Source organism: Marmota marmota, unplaced genomic scaffold, assembly GCF_001458135.2.
Source record: "Marmota marmota marmota unplaced genomic scaffold, marMar, whole genome shotgun sequence".
Classification (NCBI taxonomy): Eukaryota; Metazoa; Chordata; class Mammalia; order Rodentia; family Sciuridae; genus Marmota; species Marmota marmota.
The window spans coordinates 26,936,344-26,959,477 of NW_025999842.1; the positions used below are offsets into that span (position 1 = coordinate 26,936,344).

Consider the following 23,134-nt stretch of genomic DNA (forward strand, 5'->3'; position numbering starts at 1 on the left):
CACTACCACCGCCGGCGGCGGCAGCAGCCATTTCATCTCCACAGAAACCAGACACAAAAACATGGCAGAAATGGAGAAAGAAGGGAGACCTCCGGAAAATAAAAGGAGCAGGAAACCGGCTCATCCAGTGAAAAGGGAGATCAATGAGGAAATGAAGGTATTTTTGGACCTTGGGGGCTGGGGAGACGGAGCTCTTTCTTCGGTCCGCTCCCTTTGGGCCGTTGTATGGATTCGGGGGTACAGGGACGCGCTTGTCAGTTACTGTAGGATGCCCGGAACGCCTCAGCTCCTCCTCCAGGTGCAAAGCGGAGGTCAACTCGCGGGCTGCATCCCCGAAATTTGCCAGCCTCAGATTCGAAGCAGGGCGGGGGGTGGGGAGCTACCACATACTGTTTAACCTTGCAAACCCCAGGTTGGCACAGATTCGTTTCAGAGAGGAGGGGACCAGGGTCCAAGTGGTGGGTGGGAATGGTAAAGAGGCTTTCCTAGTGAGCAGTGTAGTTTTTACTCCTTCCTCGGGAATCGTCCTTCCGGCCTCTCCAAAGTTAAGAGCCGCTCGGCCGAGGCACCCTGGGAGAGCTGGAGTTCAACCCTTTCCGCGGTTCATCCCTATGCTCAGGGATCCCGCTTCGCCCCAAGTCTCCAGCTGCGACAGTGTAGTGGCTGTCAGTGCCGGGCGAGTTGCGGCCAGAGCTGTGAGGGTCTGAGGGCTGTCCTGACGTCCCACTCGCCTCGCTCGCCCCCGCCCGCGCCTCTCCATCGCTACCTCCGCCTCTCGCTAGCCTCTGTACGCCTGGCTTTCCAGTTAACCAGACCCCAGCGAGCCCCGAAGAGCGGCCTTCGCAGGGCGCCTGCCCATTGTTCGGGAAGGCCAGCTGGAGTCCTTTCGGCGAGGCCGGGCTCCTCGCCAGACCAGCGGTGCTCCAGAGGTGGTGAGCGCAGCCGCCTGGCGCTCCAGCTGTTCGTGTAGAAGCGATTGTAAAAGAACACCACTCAGCTCCGGACCCACTCGTCGCCCCCATTCCCTTATTTTCTGCATGCTGAGGCTTTGCCCGGGATAGCATTTTATTCCATGTTGATTTTACGAGTCTCTCTTATTTTTTTTTTAAATTTATCTGTTTTTCTGTGAGTTACAAAAAAGTATCAGGTTTGATGCTCCCCATGTTCTGTTTAATAGTGCCAGGTAACTTGGTCAGGTTTGATTAAGTTTGTATTTAAAAGATGAACTAGATAAAAATGGTATGCAACTTAGTTTCATTTATTGCGTTTTGACATCTTCTTGATTAGAACACGTATATTCCATAAGAATGCCTTGTGTGAAGCCCACGATTAGAAGGGACAAACCGATATACATCCTGCTGTGTGTGAGTGTGTGTGTGTGTGTGTGTGTGTATACGTGTGTAGCTAGTTGTATATGCTTAGCTTTACCTTCTTTCCAGAAATGTCAGTAGCATTTAAATTTTGAAATTAGGGTTTTATTTCAGGGTGAGAAACTTGAAAGCAAGAGGTGTAGTATCAGTCCAAAGGAGATTTGCCTTGGAAATCAATGCTATTCCTTGTAATGGAAACCACCATTGATAGTTAAGGTAGAAAAAAAAAAGGTAGAAGTTGTTTTCTTCCCATGAGGGTGGAATTCAGTCTACAATAACCATTCTTGCCCTTCCCTCCTGTCCTGTATTTCCAGATTACTTTTCCATTTCGTTTTAAATTTGGAGTGGGGGAAGAGGACAGAGGTGAAGGCCACTAGGAAATCACAGCATGCTCTGGCCCTTTAAAACGCTGCCTAATGTGATCTATATGGATGGCAGCTTTTAAGTTTCATAGGTTCTAGAATTACAAATTAGCTAATTTTAATCAAAACATGTGAAATGTTATCCCGGCTGGATATAAAGGCTGACTGTGCTCGATACTTTGGGCTCGTGTTGTTGACTTTGGCTGCAGGCGCACTCCGTGGTTTGGGAGATAGTTGTCCTTCTACAGTATAACAGATGTTTGTCTGAACTGGTGAGGAAGAAACAAAAACAACATTGTATGAAGGGGAAAAATTACACAATTTTTAGCCAGTGCTGCAGGACTAAGTATGGAATTAACCTTGGTGAACAGAATTTCCTCTTTTTAAAATGTTATTTTTCTTTCAAATCACCATCTACTATTTGAAGTTCTAATCCTCATCATTTCCATCCAAAGTAGCATTAAACAAGAAGTTTTGCACAGCAAATAATCCAAAATACCTGTAGGATTGGTATTTTCTCTCTGGTTTGGAACACTGTGTAAGACCCCTGGCCAAAATTTTCAGTCATTTCCATTCACACCATGCCAGCGTGTCTAGTGGAATTATTTTGTAGGCATTCCTCTAATATACTCGCACCCAAAAGCCTTCTTTAAAAAGGTGGTTGCTCAAAGTTTTTTTTTTTTTTTTGCAAATAATTAATATTTTTCTGCTTTTAAAATTAATAACTACAGCAACAAAACTCCTCCCCGAATCCCCTGGTATCATTACCCTTCAGCTCTCCCAATGTGAAGTGTAGAGTAACATAACAAGTTGGTTGCCCTGTATAAAAATGTGTGCAACAAAATGTCACCGAGAACACAATGTGGCCTTGTGCAGCTTCATATTGGTGCCGCTGGAGCTGCCTGGCTGTGTTTGCCTTCATCTGAACGGCTTTCATCTGGACCAGTGTAAACTAAGCCCTGGTAAGTAATCACTGCCCGTCAGAAAGAAAGGAATGTATACAGCTAGCGCGGCCTAAGCTGTAAAAACGGAAACCTGAGCCCCCACCTCGGATCACATATCAAGGCTTGAAGGTAGGGGAAATGAAAGGGGGAAAGAGGAGAGAGCGAATGGAAAAGTCAGCCCGGGAAGTGGAGGATCAGGAGGAGGCCCCCCTTAGGGAGATTTGGCTCAGGGATTAGGGAATTTTATCCTGGTGTACAGTGACCTACTCAGGTTTCAACACTGGTTGGATCGAGTTTCTTCTCTGTGAGCTGAAAGAAAAGGGACTGGTGTCTATGTGATTTTTTTTTTCTCCTCCGGGTAATAGAAAGGACATTGGTACAAGTATCTATTTTAAGTACAGCAAATGCAGGATATTGAGAATGAACAACAAAATTGCCTCATCTCAGAGACTCCCTTCAAGATCTCCTAATTGAGATAGTCACCTATTTATTTAAAAATGGCTGGAGAAGACAAACTTGCTGAGGTTTAGCTGACACCAGTAATGGCATTGGAGATTGTCTTCATGTGTCTGAGAGCTAATGTTGGTTGCTGTTTCACTAGATCAGATATTGAGTTACAGTTTCGTTATCACTGATTTAATGTACATGGCAGTTGTAACAAATTTGAATTTGATACAATATAATTTTGTGAGTGAGAAGTACATGACTTGGCATAGATTGCTTATGGTGTACTTCAGTGAAAGTATCTTCAAGTAGAAATGTTTGTCTCATTATGACCTTTACAATGTTTATCTTTTCTTCTTCCCTTCATTCTGATTTTTCTTGATTTTGCTTTACTTACAATTAGTATGTCTTATTTAATCAGTGAGTAGTAGAAAGGATTTCTAAAAATCAGATGACAGTGCAATTTATATTTTCACTACTTTTGGTTTCTAAAATGAATATTGGAATTGTATCTAATGTAATATGTCTCTGATTCACTCTAGCTCACATGTGCCATAAGAAAGGGATGTCAGGAGGGAATTCCAAAATGTGAAAGGGTTAATTAATTTCAGGAGTTCATCTAGAACATGCAAGATGTAGCATACAAATGAATTTGTACTAGTGAATGTGTAAGTATAAATTAGTGTGTAAGTTGTGATCAGTAGCTACCAAACAATAATATAATCTTTCAAATCTGAACTCTGAGTAGAGATAATGAGTCAGTTTTTTATCTTTTAAAGATCTTTGACAAAACCAATGTGATTAGATCAAGCACTCTGTCCTGGAAACTTTCCTAAACAAACCATAATTGACACACTTACAATGTTTGGCTTCTTTATCAATTGCTGGAAAATCTATGTTAAATGTCAAAGGGTCACCTTTGCTGAAGAAGCTTTCTGTCTATTAATATTCTCAGCAAGTAATTTGTTCCTAAAATTATGCTTCAGTCCTGATCCCTAAAGTTTGAGGCAGGCACATCTGTTAGAGTTTAGTAGAAAACTTACCACAAGATTTTCTAGTCTGGTTTCTGATGGTCTTCATTTGACATTACATTAAAAATGATCTCTGTCAATTGTATAGACAATAAAGCAAGTTGCAGAGCCTAGCTGGTGAGTGCCATGGGATAACTTGATGTTTAAAAAATAAAAAAAAAAAAATTAGAGAAGTTGGTGTGGATTGGAAAAGCCAGCATGTTCAAGTTTGAAATCAGCTCATTACCAAATCAGGTACATTTTAAGTTTTGCTGTTGAAATGTTAACCTGATGTCGGATGCAATAAGTCTCAGGAACCTAAGAAAGTAGGCTTAGGATCAGATCCCACTGTGGTTTTCACAGATAGGTCAGACCTTCCTTCCTGAGAGTAGCCTCAGGTGTGCCATGTGGCAGAGCTAGGGACTAATGTCAGTTGAGACATGGGTCTTGCCCCTCGGGAGCAGGTGTAGGATGTTCTTAAGCCCTCATCGTTGCTCTCAGTTGCCTGGCTCAAGACTCCAGGTTAAACCCAGAAGAGACAGGGTTTGGAGAGCTATGCATTCTGCTCTATTCAGTTGCGGTTTCTGGGAAGAGTCTCTCTCCATCTGTGAGCCATGGAGTGTGATATGTAGTAGAGCACCATTCTCTAAGCCTTACACAACTCGCAGGTTCCAGAGACGAGGAAATGGAAAGGAACCACTTCACTTCCTCCCGAATCTGAAATAAACATTTGAACTAGAAGAAAATGAGTCTGACAGACTCATTCCCTTCTGCGTTTCCTGCCTGTGTGCTTGCCAAGCGCTGCTCTGAGAAGCCAAGCCCTACTCTGCTTGTGTGAAAGACAGATTTACAGAAACCAAGAGGTAACAGAGTTTTTGAAGGAACATCCAAAACAGGGCCTCAAAAAGGGGCGAATATTAGTGAGTGCTGTGACTCTCTAAAAAGGGAGTGTCCAAGGGAAAGATACTGTATCGTTAGGGTGACCATTTTTATATCTTCTAAAGAAATGTCCCTTTTATATATTGGAAGTCCCTTTACTTTTTTCCCTTTCCCTCTTTTTCCTCCTCTTCTTAATGTACTAGAAGTAGTAGAAGGTGTATCATCAAAACCCTGAAGTCTAAAACTTCCTCTTTTGGAATGGGAAGCCAGCCACACTTGTACTCTCAAGCTAATAAGATTATTGAATAGTTTCCTGAAAGACAAGGGATATTACAGGATAGAAGGAGGGGAAAAAAAATAGAGTACTTTGTTTTTGATAGTGCCAATTGAAACATGTAAACAGACATGAAAGCATGTGGTGAGTGAGATTTGCTGAATGTATATTTTAGGATCTGTAGACTGATGGGTGTTAATATCTATTATATAACCAAAGGCCTGTGGGACTCTGTAGTACTTTAAGGCTGGTGGCTTTGGCACAGACAGGAAAACAATGTTACAAGTCTTGGTGATTTTGAGGGCAGTTCTGCAGCTGTGAAAGGACACAGCTGCACACAGCTGTACACCTGCCATGCCTGCCAGTGTTGCAGAGGGCCAGTATCCACAATTTCACAGCATTTGTTTGACCCTTTTAGGACAGTTGGTGTCTTGGCAGCAGAATAAAATGTGGTTGTCTCATTGTCTACTCTGTGTCCCAATAAGACAATAAAACACCATAGATTTTATATATAAAACTACACTATTTTGGATTCATATGCCAATTATGTAGTCATCCAGTTCGGAATATATCAATAAAAGAATAAGCCATTTCTCAGGCCCTGTCCAGTTGTGTGTTAGTGTTAACAGTGTCCTCTGGACTTAGCCCTTCATTAAAATCATGGTGTGTGACTAAGCAACAGTGCTGCAAAATGAACCAAAGTGAAGCATAGTGATCATCCTCAGAGGACTTCAGTCTCCAAAGCTGTCATTCAGGTAGAAACAGCAGGCAGGGCTCAAAGTATAAAATCTGCACCAAGATTGTGAATCTGGCCACTCTTATTATTTCATGAATGTTGATGACTTTCTAATGGGCCATCTGTGGGGCGCGGCGTGGTTTGTCCTTACTATACCATCTGATCCAATGGGACCATGGATGTGAAAATACTTTGCAATCTGTAGAGGGCTTTTCAGATATTTCTTTTGTACTATTTAAGTTTTACTTCATGACCTTTTTTCTTGGCAAAATCATAAATAAAACTGGCCCACTGAATCTGTGTTAAGGGAGACAATTTAGATGCAGCCTTGGGCGAGGCCTGGGAATAGAAAGAAACTGATTTCTAATCAATTTCAATTCTTATTTCACATTTGAACTTGATCAAGGCCCTGCCTGTCTTTTGCAGATTCACTTTCTTTATCTCTATTAGAGAGTCCAATGATGCTTAATAGAAATTAACCTCAGAAGTCAGAACACATGGAGATGGCAATGGAGAGAAAATGTTTTCCAAAAATAACCATCATTCCGTTATTCATAACCTTAGCTAGCAGAGACACTAGCAATTTTTTAGCTGTCTTATAAATTGCTCAGGATTGGAAGTTTTCTTTTCCTTTGAGAGTATTTTTCGTGTGCTCTACTTTTTGGATAATGCATGTCGGAATGTTTTGAAGCTAAGTAATGTAACTGACAGATTCTTTTTATTGTCATTAGAACTGTGAATATGACTGATGTAGTTGACTGTCAGTGAGACTGTGTTAATTTTTAATTAAAACTAGATTTTTTATTTTTTACAAAAGTAATACACAGACATGACAGATAGTAGAGTAAGCAACAGAAATAAGCAAAAATAAAAACAAAACCTATAATTTTCCCACCCAGATACAATTACTGTCAACATTTTGATGTGTGTCTTTTCATGCCCTTTTCTATGTATGATATTAGTTTTTTTAAAAAAACAAAATGAACTAGTATGTATTAACTTTCTTTTTAAAACTTAACATATTGTTCATATCTTCTCATGGCACTAAAATTTTACTTATAGAATATATTTTAGTCACATAATAGTATTCCATTATGTGACTAAAGTACAATTTATTTAGCCAAGTTCCTATTGTTTGGCATTTAGTTTGTTTTTAAGAAAACAACACTGAGACAAATATTCCTGAACTTGCATATGTCTATATCTATTTCCTTAGAATAGTTCCTAAAATTCCTAGAAATAAAATTGCTGAATCAAATGGTATGCAAAATTTTAAGGCCTTTTAATGCATAGAGTCAAATCACTCTTTTTAAAAGTTCTATCAGTTTAATTCCCAATAGTATGAGAGTGCTCACTAATACTATATGCTTTAGGTTTTTGTTTGTTTGTTTTGGTACTGGGATTGAACCTAAAAAGGTACTACCTCTGAGCTATATCACCAACTCTTTTAATTTTATTTTGAAACCAGGTCATGCTAAATTGCCCAGGCTGGTCTCCAACTTGCAATCATCCTGCCTCAGCCTCCTGAATAGCTAAGATTACAGGCATGCTCCTTTGTGCCCAGCTCATATAATGGTTTTTAAACTTTCACATCAGTATTTTTAGAATTATGTTTTCCTGAATTTTATCATTTCTCTATGTTTACACATTTTTTTTATATTTACGAATGTATCCAAGTGAATTAGCACAATGAGTACCTTCTAAGTGTCCAGACATTGTGTTAGGTGAGCCATAAAATGAAATAAAAGGTCTCTGCCCTCAAACAACTCTCAATATATATGGGATAGATGACATATTTTGCTAGAACTGGGACATGGAGTAAAGGTGGAAATAATGTTTATGAGGAAAGAGAGGTTATGTCTTTGCCTCATTTGGGAAAACGATCAAGAGCTCTTGAATAATTCCTACTCTTTTGGTAGGATACAAATTTGAAGAAAACATATCAGCATTTAATTATACAAGATCTGACATGAAAAAAATTCAACGGTACTTACCTGTGTTTAAAAATCAGCTTAATGAGCTGGGCATGGTGGCGCACACCTGTAATCCCAGCAGCTTGAGAGGCGAAGGCAGGAGGATCGCAAGTTCAAAGCCAGCCATAGCATCTTAGTGAGGCTCTAAGTGACTTAATGAGTCCCTATCTCTAAATAAAATATTTTTTAAAAGGACTGGGGATATAGCTCAGTAGTTAAGCGCCCCTGGGTTCAATCCTTAGTTCAAAAGAAAAAAGAATTGTGTTTGATGTTTTTTAAAAAAATCATTAGCTGTTTCTGAAGAGCTTGAAGTACTTAATGTTTCAGAGGTATTTTCAGAATTGGTAATCACTGCTATTTTCATAGTGCTTTGATGTCAACTATTATTTACCTGATGAAATGTTCAATTAAAAGTCATTTTGATTGAGCTCTGACATATATATGGTACTTCTAATTGAATAAGGAGGGTGTCTAATGAATGTCCTCAGATTAAGATCCAACAGAAAAGCTTGGCACAGTGGCGCATGCCTGTAATCCCAGCGGCTTGGGAAGCTGAGGCAGGAGAATCGCAGGTTCAAAGCCAGACTCAGCAATAGCCAGGTGCTAAGCAACTCAGCGAGACCCTGTCTCTAAATAAAATACAAAATAGGGCTGGGGATGTGGCTCAGGGGTCGAATGCCCCAGAGTTCAATCCCCGTACCCCCGGCAAAAATTTATTTTTGTTGGTATGGAAAGAACTTAGAAGGAGTGAAGAAATTGTAAAATTTCCTTTCTATTTACCTTTTTAATACCCGCTTATTTATTATTAATTTTAGGAAGAAAGTATGTTTTCAGACTAAATGTTAGGATTCTGTTTTTTCCTCAGAAGCACTGAAAGTGAGAGAGGGAAATTGGAGAGGGTGAGGACAAGGTAGGGGAATTAGGTATTAGTAGTACAAAGCACTTAGAGTTACATGTGATGTCAAAAAACTATAAAATAAGAAGACTCAGTTTTTAAAATATATTTATTTTTTGTAGTTATACACAATAACTTTATTTTATTTATTTATTTTTATGTGGTGCTGAGGATCGAACCCAGGGCCTTGCACGTGTGAGCCGAGTGCTCTACCACTGAGCTATAACCCCAGCCCCAGAAGACTCCGTTTTAATTGTGAATTTTGAGCACCCCTTCTATGACCATATTAAGGAGAGTAGAAGCCAATGATTGAATCTGAAAGCAAGCAAAGTCTCATCACAGGCAGATGTTCCCTTGTTGATCCCTTTTGGTATATGATACTGACATCCTATGGCATGGTTTCTTTGCCACTCTGTGATTGGCCCGGGGTTGGGGGAGTTTCTTTTCAATTGCTCACACATTAGACTATATAGAATTTGTAGGAGAAAGAGGCCTGCTGTAAGTATCAAATGATATGTGTTTTAGTTTTCACTTTCCTGGGTGATCAGCCATGCCTATCTTTTACCTTCTTGATGCTCTAATTTTCTGTCATAAAATGATGATGTCACATAAGTTCACTGAAAGTTTATTGTGAAAACTACATACTTAACACATAGGGTTATTGAGAGGGGCAGGAGAATGAAAGGATGTGGAAACACTGCAAAGTGCTATAGAGTATTAGACATTATCATTATAATTTTAGTGACCTATTTTCCAAACCTAAATTGGACCACATGGTATGAAAGAGGATTTTTGTGTCACTTCCAAGGGCAAGAAGCAGTCTGCGAAATGTAATTCGGATGCCAAAATATTGAAATTTCTGGCATATTTTGATGGTTTATGGGAGCAGTGATAAAATATTTGAAATAATGACTGCTCAGTAAAATTCATCATGTGTGAGCACTATAATTATGAAATTTCTTTGTAAAAGGTATTTTATTTTTCATATAAGTAGAAGTTTCTTGATTTCACAGAATTCTAAAGCTGAAAGGAATTTTAAAGAGATTCTGCTTAGTTTCCTGCCCTAAGTCTCAAGAGAAATGCTTGGTAAAGATTTTGGGGAGAAGCAAATTTTATGATCTCTTAGTACAATAGTTTTTTTGGGGGGGGACAGTGCTGGTTGAATTCAGGGGTGCTTTACCACTGAGCTACATCCTCATACCTTTTTATTTTTAATTTTGAGACAAGGTCTCACTAAGTTGCTTAAAGCCTCACTAAATTGCTGTGGCTGGCTTTGAACTTGCCATCATCCTGCTTCAGCCTCCTGAATCACTGGGATTATAGGTGTGCACCACCACACTGGCAGTAGCTTGTTTTATTATTGAACATTCTTACCTTGAAACTCTCCATTTTAGCTCTTGTCACATTGCTTTTTTTTTTTAAATAACAAACAAGAAAACTACTTAGAAAAGGAATAATTCTTTTTCTTTTTTATTTTCTTTTTGCAGTACTAGTGATTGAACTCAGAGCCTCACACATGTTAGGCAAGTGCTCTATCACTGACCTAAATCCCCAGTCCTTTCTATTTTATTTTGAGAAAGGTTCTCATTAAGCTGCCCAGTCTGGCCTTGAACTTATGATCCTCCTACCTCAGATACCTGGGTGGCTGGGATTATAGGTGTGTGCCAGCATACCCAGCTTGGGAAGAAATAATTCTTTTAGATAGACAATTCTTTTTTAAAGGATGATAATACAAAAAATAATTGTTAGAATTCTCTACCAGAAAGACTTGAAAACCCTTAGAGGTCATAAACATTAATTTCACCTCTCTCAGAATATGTTATATTTCTTAGAAGATAACTGAAAACATTTATTGCATTTGCTTTGGTGTAGCACCATAATGAGCCCATCTAATATCTACCATCAAATTCTAATTAGGATTTTTTAAAAATTAAATAATTTATTCCTTGGGAGTGTTTGGTTTCTTAATACAGTAGTACATGCAACAGAGGTAATAGTCTATTTTTCACAGCTAAATTACAAGAAATTTCAGTGTTTGTTTTCTCTTTTTCCTTTCATCTTGCTCCGCCTTTCTTGAAAGGTTTGAGACTTATAGCTCGAGTCTTTATAAACCTTTTGTTTTCAGCTTTTGCAGTCATATATCAAAACATTAAGGTGTTTATTTTTATTTTCAGTGACAAGAAAGGGGATGTTTCAGAGTTTATTTTCCCTGACATTTATAGTAACTCGAAAATCATGGAATAGATCAAGTTCATATTGATTGTTCTGTGAAGCCTCTGAGTTTTCAGCAGGAGCCATAAACTAAACTGATGGAGTTACGATGCTCAAACAATATGAATTTGGTGTTAATAATCCAGTTGAGGTTTCAGTTTTTATCCAAATGTCTGAAACTTCTGTATCCCCTCCCCAGGGTTGGTTCTGAAAGGCTGAATGGATTTGCAGCTGGACTAAAACAAACAAATCTATATCCTTGGCTGGAAGGTTGGTGCATGAATTATGCATCTGTAGCCTTTGTGTGACTTCAGAGTTTAGACAGAACTGGAGAAAGTGGCGCCTGGATAGGGACGGTGGACAAAACTGGATATGGTAGCCAGGAGTTACTGTGCCAAAGATTTTCTGACTTGTTGGCACAGTTCTCTTAGAGATCAGGACAAATAGCATCCAGACCAATAGGATGGCTTGAACTTGGCTTTTAATGCTGTTGAGAATTGGTTTTTCCATGCAAGGTAAGTTTCATCCTTGGAGATTTCTGCTGCCAGACCACTGATGGAGGACCTTGATTTGTGTGCTTAGGGACTGTCATTCTTGAGTCAGGCACTCGGCCTCAGTGAAAGAAATTAGGTGTTAGGGGAAAGTGACGCCTCATTAAAGGGATCTCTTTTGATTGAGTACAGCAGCATTTAGCCCAGTCCTCCTCAGTGGTATTCCTGAAGTTGCTGAGCTTATTATTCATATCGATCATATCATCTTTGTGCATTCATGAAAAGAATGTCTATTTAATGTGGACAGGATCAGCCATCAGAGAGAATAAATGCCTCACTAAAGCTTGATATGGCTGACTGTTGGCCTTGTGGATGGTCACATTGAATCAATCTGGCTAGATTTTTTTTTTTTTTTTAATTGCTGGTGCACTATACCATCACAGATTGACCCAGTTGGAGTTCAGAGCTTAAGTGGGCACTAAAGCAAAAAATGTAGCATCCTGTGGGTGGTTTGAAATGTCAGGTTTGTTTTCATGGAGTTAGTAGTGTATTATCTTTTATTTTTTATGCAACCCCTGCTGAAATCTAAAGTCTTGAAATTTGAGAAAACATGGAACTCACACGTTGAGGCTGTGTACATTCTAGCTTAGCCTTGGTGCTTTGTTTCAAGTACATAAATTATACATCCTAGTGTAATTCAGAAATGACAGCTTCTAGGAGAATAGTGAAAGATTCTGTGAGCCACAGAGAAGGTTAGAATATATAGTTTTCCTCACTCAGTCTCGGAGACTCATGGTGCCCTGCCAGATAGACTATTAAGGTACATATGAGCACTAAGATCATTAACATGCATAGTTTCACATCTTATTTCCAGATCGAGCAATTGATGAGTTATTAAAAATAAACACTTCATTAAATCCATCTAGCTATACTCATTATTTTCAAATTTTGATATCTCTAATAACAGTAACAATAAATTACACTTATATATTGACTTATAGTTTGTAAAGTGACTTCATACATTATCCAAAGCCTGGTCTGGCTAGTAACCTTAAAGTTATTTGGTACTTTTATGTCACTCATCAGAATACAATCATAATGACCTTTCATTTCGTGGAGAAAGAATCTGCCACCAATACAATTTATAAAGCAAATTGTGCCTTGATTTTAAAAAAATACTCTTGCAAAGAGGAAAATTTAAAAAGGGAGACCCTTGTAACCTATTCAGTTTTCTGTATGATAATGGTTGACAATCGAGAAATTATTTCTTTGTTGAGATTTTGCTTTATCTGAGATAAGAGTCATGTTAAGTAACAATACCTGAATCAGAAAGCAATTCTAATTTAAATTAATCTGAACCACAAAAAGGTTGATTAATTGTTTTCATTTTCAAAATCTTTTCTTAGCTGTTTCATATGCTTTACCTTACAATATTTTAGTGTTAGTGTGGGATACAGACTTTGCAGAAGAATATGGTAAAATATGACTTCCTATTCATAGGCAAAACTGACAAATATCATTTTTTCTCATTATCTTTAAATTGCAAATGTCTGAAGGCCTGTCATAATTGGATGCGTCATTTTGTGATTTAAATGCATTACAATTTTTGAACGTGATTTGAAAAAATGAACAATACTCTAGGGGAAGAAGGGTAAGGCTGACATTAAATGGGGCAAGGCAAACAATTCAATTTATGTCTTCTTTTCAAATAGTTATTGATTATAGAAATAAGTAGTAGCCTATGCTTCTCTTTCAGAACTTTGCAGAAAACACCATGAATGAACTCCTTGGCTGGTATGGCTATGATAAGGTTGAATTAAAAGATGGTGAAGATATTGAATTCAGGAGTTACCCTACAGATGGGGAGAGCCGGCAGCACATTTCTGTTCTCAAAGGTAATGACATGTAATGTCCCTTTGTTCATGTGAAAGAGGATTAACTATCACAACTCTTCAGAACTGAGTTGCTTTGGGACTCCTTTTGTTGACTATGCCCATGGTTGATTTAACTATACATCTCCAGTAGTGCTTTCCTATAAGCAGAACTTCACAGAACATAAGAGCTCAACCTAAAATAAAAATAGACACAATTTAATCTCCTTCCAGCAATGGAAGAACTAGACAAAGACTCGGGACTTTAAGTGCTGTGGTCCTTCCCACAAATTCATAGAAAGGGGACAATGTTTGCTAACTTCTAGTTTCCTGATCCCTTTGATATGCCATCAATTGTCAGGGACTAGGACTTCCTGCTATGTGCAATGTTAGGTTTACATTTTCAGACTCTAAGAGAGATTCTGTTCGTTTCGTAAACCCCCTTCCTTTTTCTGGGGTAGGAATTCTTTTTCATTTTGTGCTTGAAGTTTTCAGTCTTCCTCTGCCCCCACACCCTTGAGTAGGGTGAGAAGAGGAGTAAGAGGGGAATAGAGGATTAGATCCTATAAGTTTCTGTAAGAATTTTCATCGAAGCCCAGCCAAAGAGTGGAAATTAAAGAGGATTGGCAGAGTTGAAGTTACATTGATTGTACCAGTGGACAGCAGTGCCAGATATCTAAGGGGAAAGCTTGTATGAACACAGAATTTATGAACCTAAATTTGGAATAAGGGTTTGTTTATACAAGATAAGAGGAGGAACATGTGAAGAAGCAACCAATTTGGGAAATTTTAATAAAATGTGAGTAAAACTAATTGTGCATTATCACCGGCAATTTGCCCAGTACTTGTGTTGTATTCAAAATCTGTTGGCATGAACTACCTGCTCAAGCACTTTTTTTTTGTCTTTGAGGTAGTATTTTTTTTTCTTCTTACACGCTAAGCAACAAAATGTAAATGAGCTGTCCTGCAGGCATGTGTGTGGAATTGAATGTACGTGACAAATTTTATGTTAAGCTTGCTATGAAATTGTACATATCGTGTTACTCAGATAGTGTCATCAATTTCACTGTAAATGAAAAATGCAAGTCATGAGTTTAAATTCTATAGACTAATAGCTCGTATAATACTTAGCCTAGGTAATAATCTTTGCCCCTGGGGAATATGGAAAGAGAGAGTGCCAGAATATGCTATTATAGGGAAAACGTTGTTTTCCATGGTTGAAGCTTTTTTTGTTGATGATTCAAATACAAGGATAAAGTTTATATCATCGTAAGTTTTCTTTATTTTCATTTTTTGTTGATTTTTGAGGAGCGTCATCAATACTTGGTTCCACAGCAATTTTCTTCTGAATCATCCGCTTCTTTCTCATTGGTTCAGTAGATTATAGCATAGTCTTAAGTTTACAGTTGGGTGGGAACTAGTCACAAAGCTGCTTTAGGCTTTCCCTCTGGTAGCCAGAGAGCCTTGCCTGCTGTATATCACTTTGTATGTGGAAAAGGTTAATTGCCTCTCAATTTTCTATGGGATTTTACAGTGCTAAAATTCATCACCATGATTCAACTGGGATATTAGCTATCATAGTGGAGCAAATTATAAAGGAGCCCATTGGAAATTTATGGTAACAAAACTTAAAAGCTCCAGGATGGACTGTGGAGTTCTGGTAAATTGTTTAAAGGTTTGCAAGGAAGAACTTGTTTTGTTACATGACCATTTTACTCGAGGAAATAAGGGAAACTTTAAGTCTGCTGAATAAGTTCTTTTGTCATATTGAATATCATTTTTTTCTTTTACAGAAAATTCTTTGCCAAAACCAAAATTACCCGAGGACAGTGTTATTTCACCATACAATATAAGCACAGGCTATTCAGGGCTTGCCACTGGAAATGGACTCAGTGTCAGTGACTCACCTGCAGGGTCAAAGGATCATGGCAATGTGCCCATTATTGTACCTTTAATTCCTCCACCTTTCATAAAGCCACCAGCAGGTAAGCATTACTGGAGTTTCCAATGATAACCATTCACATAACTGTAGTATAAATAACTCTTAAGTGCTCAAATGAACTTGAGGACTGTTTTAGCAACTTTGTAGATGGGAAATATTAGTGCATGTCTCATTTAAAGTATTTTATTGTTACATCAGGAAAAGTCCCCTACTACTGCTTAGGTTTTACCACCAACTACAAAATAATTATTTTCCTTCTCTGAATTCACTTATTTAAAAAAAAAAAAGGTTTAATTTTTTTTTTTTTAATAAGAGAAATACAATGACTGATTAGCAAGAAAAAAAGCAATTTTGAACTGTGCAGTACGTAAGGAAAGTCTGGTTTTCTGGAGTTTCTGAAGAAAGAGGGTAGTTTTGTAAAAGGACATGTGGCAGGCATGTCCCTCAATATGCCTTCGTCTAAATCCATTCAAGAACCTAGCTAGATTATGCACTGTCTCCACAGAGTTCTTTCTAATTCCTGGAAAGCTGTCTTTGAGAGCTTAAAAAAGATGGAGATCTGAATTTCACTTGCATGAAAATGTAATCAGTTCTTTTATATTTCCAGAAAATTGGATGGCAGTGTATTAGATCTGGATGGCAATGAGCTGAGCATTATGACATTGCAAGCTTGGCTACTGATATGTTTCACACAGAGAAAAAAGTTAAATAATATTGTATCTGGCTTGCTATAAAATGTTGGAATTATGCTAGTATGCTTAATTGTGACACTAGTTATTTTTTTTGTGTAATAGATTGAACAATGATAAATACTGAATTACAATAACAGCATTTATTGTAATATTCTAAAGCTAATGCTTGTATTTTTTAATTAGGGAAGTTAGGTGTTTGGTTATGTTTCCATAAACAGGAAATTGGTAGATTTAAGTTCCCGGGCTTATGTTATGGATGTATTTACATTGTTTTCTAAGTGTTGCTCACATTTTTCATTTTCTTTCATGGTTAGAGCCACATTCTCTTGTGTTGGTCTACTACATTTTAGCAGTAAAAGTGTCCTTTCATATTGACATCCTTAGATATGTCATTAAAATCCATTTACTTGTTAAAATCATTTATATAATTGTGTTTATCTCATGACTAATATAATTGGCATATCATATAAAGTTGCCTTAGTGTTTCTATTTTCCTTTGATTGGTTGGTTGTGATTTTTGGTCCTAATTTCTCTCCTAAGGACCAAAGTCATATTTTGCGTAGGCCAACTGGGGGTGGGGGAGAGCAACTTATTTTGTAATAGTAGCATTCATGTTTGGATATATGTTCTATGGCTTAGGTGAGAGGTGATGTTGCGTGTATCAATAAAGTAGTGTGACTAAGTGACAAGACTATGAGCTTCCAATCAGAAAGTTTGATTTTTCATTCTAGGCTTTGTCAATAGCCTGCTTTGTCAATGTGGGCAAGTTAAGTAAGGTTTCCTCTTTTCAGTTTTCCCATCTATAAAAGGGGTGGGTGGGGCACAGTCTTACCTCATGGAGTTGTTGTGGAAATATAAACACCATACTTTCTATTTTTTCAGTCCTTATTCTGCCCTAGAGTTATCATGCACATAATTTGTGCATAAAAAGGTGTGCATCCAAATGCAAATTCGTCTCTAAGATTTATTTGCGCAAAGCAAACAGCTTTAGAAATTAGCATAGCTGAGGCTAACATGAATTCAGCATGCCAAAAAACCTGCCCTGGAGTTTCCTGCTGAGCCAGCCACGTGGAATTCAAGCACACAGCTCCTATTTAACTCTAATTCCACATCAGATCAGGAAATAAATATGCAAAGGGATAGAGGCCAAAAATTGAGCCTTGGAAGTCTTAGACATAGGAACTCTGAGGAATTAGAGACCAGAGTAACCGAACACCAGTGGTTTTATACTGTCTACCATGGAACGCCAAGGCACTCATCTGTGGAAAACAGAAAGTAGGGAAGGACATGTTTAATTTTTTTGTAACTGCTCTAACCTTGACTCCGTTCTATAAGGTTGAGGGTTCTACAAGACAAGACAAAGAAACAAGAATGTTCTATGCTTTCTAGGAGCTTACTGTGTTTGTTTCTAAACTGAAACTTACCAGAGAAACGAATTGTTCTTAGTCATGCCATCTAGGGCAGGGGTCACCAAACATTTTCTGTAAAGGGCCAGATAGTACTTTAGGGTTTGTGGGCCATGCCACCTCTATCACTTTAGACTCCACTGTTGTAGCAGGAAGGTGGCCATAGATAATATATAAACCAGTGCATATAGCTGTGTTCCCTTAAAATTTTATTTACCAAAAGGACAGTGGGCTGGGTTTGACCCAGGGGCTATAGTTTGCTGATGCTTGTACTAGGGTGAGATTAGCCAAGTCTCACGATAACAAGAAGATGAATAGGGTTTCAGAACCTGGCTGTGGGCTTGACAAGGTGTGCTGTGTAATAATTTAAGGAGGGTTCAACAAAAAGGGCAGGAAAATAGTGGTCTTAAGGGTATACAGTGAGCCCTGGCACACCAATATTTGTTGAATTTGTATATCAATATATACAAATCTTACTGCACATATGTAAGACAAGTGGTTCACTGAGAGAATGTGAGTATTTTATCTGGATTAGCCCCAACCTGTCTGAGCTTAACCACAGCTTTCTTGATATAAAGCAAGGATTCCATTGCTCTTAATTAAGTCATTCAAGTTCATACATTATACAGAAACTTCCACCTGGTTGATTATTTCAACTCTTCCTTTACTAAAACTTTTACCAGAGTTGTTTTTCAAGGTAATTGAGTCGAGGTCTCCCTCCCTGTCATGTTAACCAAAGACATTCCTGAAGGTTACTGATAAAGGGTACAATAGCCAGCAGCTAATTATCTTCTGCTAATTAGACCCTGAACAATTTAGCAATGACTGTGTCATGCTAGTGTCCATCTCTCAGGATAGAGAAGATGAGGATTGTATGTATGCTTTGGATTCCTATGTTGTACTGTAAGCTAATAATACTTTACATTTGTGTTAAATCCTTTAGAGTTTATGAAACTCATTTACATTCTTTATTCAGTTCAGTCTTTACAATAACTCTAGGAAATTGCATGTTAGATATCATTAAATAGAAGTGACGCTCAGATAGGTTAAGTAGCTTCCTCAAGGTAAGGTGACTTCTATGCACTTGAGCTAAGATTACTAAGTTCGAGGCTGAGACTAGTCTGGAACTTGCGAACCTCCTGCCTCAGCCTTCTGAGTAGCTGAGATTACAGGGGTGCCCTGCTGCTATGGATTCCATTATTTTTTTTTTAATATAAGGTTACATTTTCAGAATACTTTTATAAAGCTTCCCTAGACTATCAGAATAATAATGCTTATTAATATTCTACTTCCATATCCTCCAGTGGCAGGATATACAGCTTCTTCCTGCAAAAGGGTATTTTTTAAAAGTGTCTATCTTTTGGGAGAGTTGATCTTACCCTGAGAACCTAGACTTCTTTAACCCTAAGAATCTGTGGGTCTTTGAACGAGATGGCATGCTGGGGATAGAACCTAGCTTGGGTTTTTAAGTACTTGCCACCACGAGGGAATTACTTCTCTTCCAGGGTACCAGAGGGCTCCATCTGGCCAGGCACTGGTTCCCTTGCTAGAGTGTGTTTCATGCACTTGGGCAGGCTTACCACTGGAACCCCTCCATGTCTTGGCAGCCAGAGAGCCCAGTGGAATACTCATGATTGGGAACACAGTGATACCACATTTGCTTGGATTTCCACTCCTTTTGCACAGCTGTGTACAGAAGTGTGGGTGTAGCTTGCTTCTGGGCCTGGGGAACTGTTCTTCTGGCCCACCCTCTTTCCTCTGGAGAAGGGGAGCACCCTGTGTCTTGGTGATTATCACAGCATTGACCCTTCTTTGACCTCACATGTGTGTGTCCATCTTTGAGGCTAATTGCCCTTCCCCCTCAGAGATAGCCTTTGGTCCTTGATGTACTGTTTGTGACATCGCAGGTGTTACTATGGTGATAGACTTGTTATAAACACAGGATAATAGCCCTGATTTTGCCTTTTGTCCCCCCATGCAGTGAAGGGAATCACCATGATCCTTAAATAATAATCACAGACTTTTCTGCAGAGTCTGAGAAGTGAGCAGAATAAAGCTGCAGAGCAGCCATTTGAAAAACTGTTGTAAGAATACGAAAAACAATGAAAAGCATTGACCAATTCTTTCTTTTTATGCAAACATGCCTTTATTCTTTTAGTTTGAACAGATCTGAAAACCTCCTTCTTTCTAATTAAAAAAAAATCACATCATGAATGGAGTCTAAAGTAGCAAAAATTATATATTATCAGTGAATTTTGAAAGATTACTCAGGTTAATTGCATTGTCACCTTGCTGTAATTCTTCTCATGTTAAAGGTTTTAATATGGGCCCAGTCCTTTGGGACTTGATTCAAAGAGGACTGTGCCAGGAAAGGGCTTTTGGAATGGATGGCAAGAACTGTGCTGTAGTGAGTCTCCACTAAAACCTGGTCCCTGCCCTATTCCCCTGAGGCTAGACCATTGAAGTAAAACATTTAGAAGGGATTTTTTTTTTTTTTTTTTTTTTTTTTTGGTACCAATGATTGAACTCGGGGACACTCAACCACTGTGCCACATCCCCAGCCCTTTTTTGTTTTTATTGACAGGGTCTCACTGAGTTGCTTAGCACCTAAGTTGCTGAGACTGGCTTTGAATTCATGATCCTCCTGCCTCAGCCTCCTAAGCCACTGAGATTATAGGTGTGCACCACTACATCTGGCTTCAGAAGGGATTTCTGAAAAAAAAAAATCATTTACAAAGACCTTATAATAGTCTTTACTGCTTTACAAGAGTAACAGCACTTGGCTCCATGGACACACATCTGTTATCTGCAGTAGTTAGGAGGATTTGGGTCTCCCCATCTTATCAACCTCTGGTCAGAGCAACCAGGGTCAACTGTAGCCCAGTTGGAGCCAAAACCAGGAGTTTTTTCCTCCTCATTTCAGACTTGCACCATGATGACATTCTACTCCCAAGAATTAAAAAAAAAATCAATTAAATTATTTGTGTAATTATTTTTGTTCACAAGAAAAGATGAAATGAAGCTATATATATTATATATATAATATATATATAATATACATATATATATCGAGTGAAGCTTCACTGCTGCAGAAAACACTGTGTATCTAGGAAACCACATTGTAGATTCGAATCTTTTGACAGGTTTTCCCACAGGGTTACAACTCGCCTGTTCTGAGTCCAGAATCCCTGGTAAATCCCTGAATACTTTAAAAATGAGATGCAATGCGAAAAAAGGATGGAATATACTTTTCTTGATGCATTCGTGTGGCAGTTTTGAATAAACTGTCTTTTGCCTCCAATGATAAGTGCCCGTATTTGTATTCCTCGCCATGTGCCCAAGGGTGAGGGAAAACGGGAGCCCGTCCACATTATGTGCCCAGGTTTATGCCCAGGTTCATGTGTAAGAAGATAAGCTCAGTCTCCTAAGGCCAGCTTGATCTCCTGTGTGCAGGAACGTCTGGCCTTTCTTTGAAAACAATGACCGTTTCCTGTTCTCCAGGATGGTTTGCATTCAGTGATCTTTTCCAATTTGTGTTCAGGCATAGTCATGGAAATATGATCTATTTTTTCAGGCAAATCTTGAAATTCCTAAGAGGTTATAAGAACTGGACTCCAAGGAACAATTAGCTTAACTGAGAATATGGAAACACCCGCGTGATCTGCTAAGCTCTATGTATATAGCTGAGTAACCCACAGTTAATAAGCATGTTACTTTTTGGCTCTTACAAGTCTTACATGGAGTTGTTACTTGCAGGAAAGTGGGAATCAGAATGTGGTTTGCATTATGGTCATTATTTATTTTATCTGTTATTCAATATTCTTGGGGCTTGCATATGAATGATGTATTCCAAATAGCCATTGAGAAAACAGGATTTAATCAAAATTGCTTTGGCGTTTTATTTATTTGTCCAACTCTTAAAATATGATTATTAAATAAAATTACCTAGAGTTAATGGGATTTGGATGACTTACTATTTATGTACCAGATATATTTCTCAAAAAATAAAAAAGAGATTCACTGAACTTTCAGTTTCCTAAGTCACTTAGGATAGGGATAGGAAGAATTATGATGAATGGCAGGAATAGGAGCAGTTAATAACGTGATATAATCTCATCATAGTTAATAATTTCTGAATAATTCTTATGGGCTAGGCAATGTTCTAATAGATTATATCATTTAATTTTCACAATGAATTTATGAGGATGTCTCTGTTATTATTTTATAGATGAGTAAACTGAGACACAGAGAAGTTAAACAACATGCCTGAGGTCACATAAGTTATAAGTGGCAGAGTTGATATTTGAACCTATGCATTATTTCTCATATTCATAACCACAAGGTTATCCAAAACACTACATCAGTATTTTAGTTCATTAAGTATTTATTAAATGTTCTTTACATTGTACTAGACAAATAAATACAAATATATATCATTATCCCCGACTACTAAGAACTTACAGTATAACTGGCATATAATCAAAACATCATTACAGTATCATTTTAGAATGTATGGTATAATTGTAACTGTATTTGGAGAGTACAATGTGGAAGTACAAGGACTGTTAAAAGTAGTGTAGCTGGACGTGGTGGAGCACACCTGTAATCCTAGCAACTCAGGAGGCTGAGGCTGGAAGATCACAAGTTCAAAGCCAGCCTCAAAAACTTTAGGGAGGCCCTAAGCAATTTTGTGAGACCCTGTCTCAAAATAAAAAATAAAAAGGGCTGGGGATATGATTCAGTGGTTAAGTGCATCTGAGATTAATCCCTGGTACAAAAAAAAAGTAAGGTGCCAGAAAGTCAGATAATCAAGAACTGTTATATACAGTTGAAAAAAAATGGTACCTGAAACAATATAGACTAGAAAGATAGTCATTTGAAATTCAAAGTAATAATAATAATAAAAGGCCCCAATTGAAACATTAACGTGTTAGGTAATTATGATATGGGTTCTGCTTTCTTTCTTTCTTTCTTTCTTTCTTTCTTTTAATACAAAGTTCTTTAAAAAAGTGTCAGGCAATTTTTGTATGTTTGATCATTCTTAATACTAGAAGAAATGTATAATTTGGTTGGTAGCATGGGATGGTAGAAAGACTGTCAGAGCAATAACCAGGAGGCCAGTGTAATTAATGCCAGCTCTGTCATTTATTACCTATCTAATCTTGAACAAGTCACTTACCCTCTCTGATCCTTAGTTCCTCATCTGCAAATGATGTGGTTACCTTAGGTGACTTGTAATTTTCCTACATTTATAAGATCCTAATTTGTGACTTGTATAGTTAATCATTCACCTGATTTTATTATCTGAAAGGGATATTTTAGTATAAAAATATATTTTAATATATAGTTCTTAGTTGATTGAACAAATTTAAAGCGAACTCATCTATGAGTATAAGTATAGCAGTCAAAAATCTGGTGGGAGATTTATGCCACTTAGGACACCTTCCAATGATTGTTAATATATTTACTCTGAATGAGTGAGTTGAAATAATAGATCTAATTTTAAAGATGAAAAGTGCTAGAAATAGGAAATGCAACTAAATAAAGACTATTATCATCCATATGCTATTAAACATAATTATTTAGTATTATTATTTTTAAATTAGATCTTTATGGTTATACTTAGTAGTTGGT

General features: G+C 37.9%; 1 protein-coding gene across 4 annotated transcripts in view; it reads left to right on the forward strand.

Moving 5' to 3' along the window:
- The first annotated feature begins 6 nt into the window (after positions 1-6).
- Positions 7-23,134, forward strand: part of LOC107154244 (sine oculis binding protein homolog) — a 157,595-nt gene continuing 134,467 nt past the window's right edge. For 3 of the 4 annotated variants that reach the window (XM_015499861.2, XM_048784037.1, XM_048783988.1), the window contains exons 1-3: positions 7-157; positions 13,346-13,484; positions 15,254-15,445. In XM_015499861.2, the coding sequence (XP_015355347.1) occupies positions 62-157; positions 13,346-13,484; positions 15,254-15,445 (427 nt within the window). In that variant the 5' untranslated portion in view covers positions 7-61. Of the gene's footprint in view, positions 158-2,541; positions 2,806-13,345; positions 13,485-15,253; positions 15,446-23,134 lie in introns of those variants that run through there. The other variant, XM_048784086.1, reaches the window with a different exon arrangement.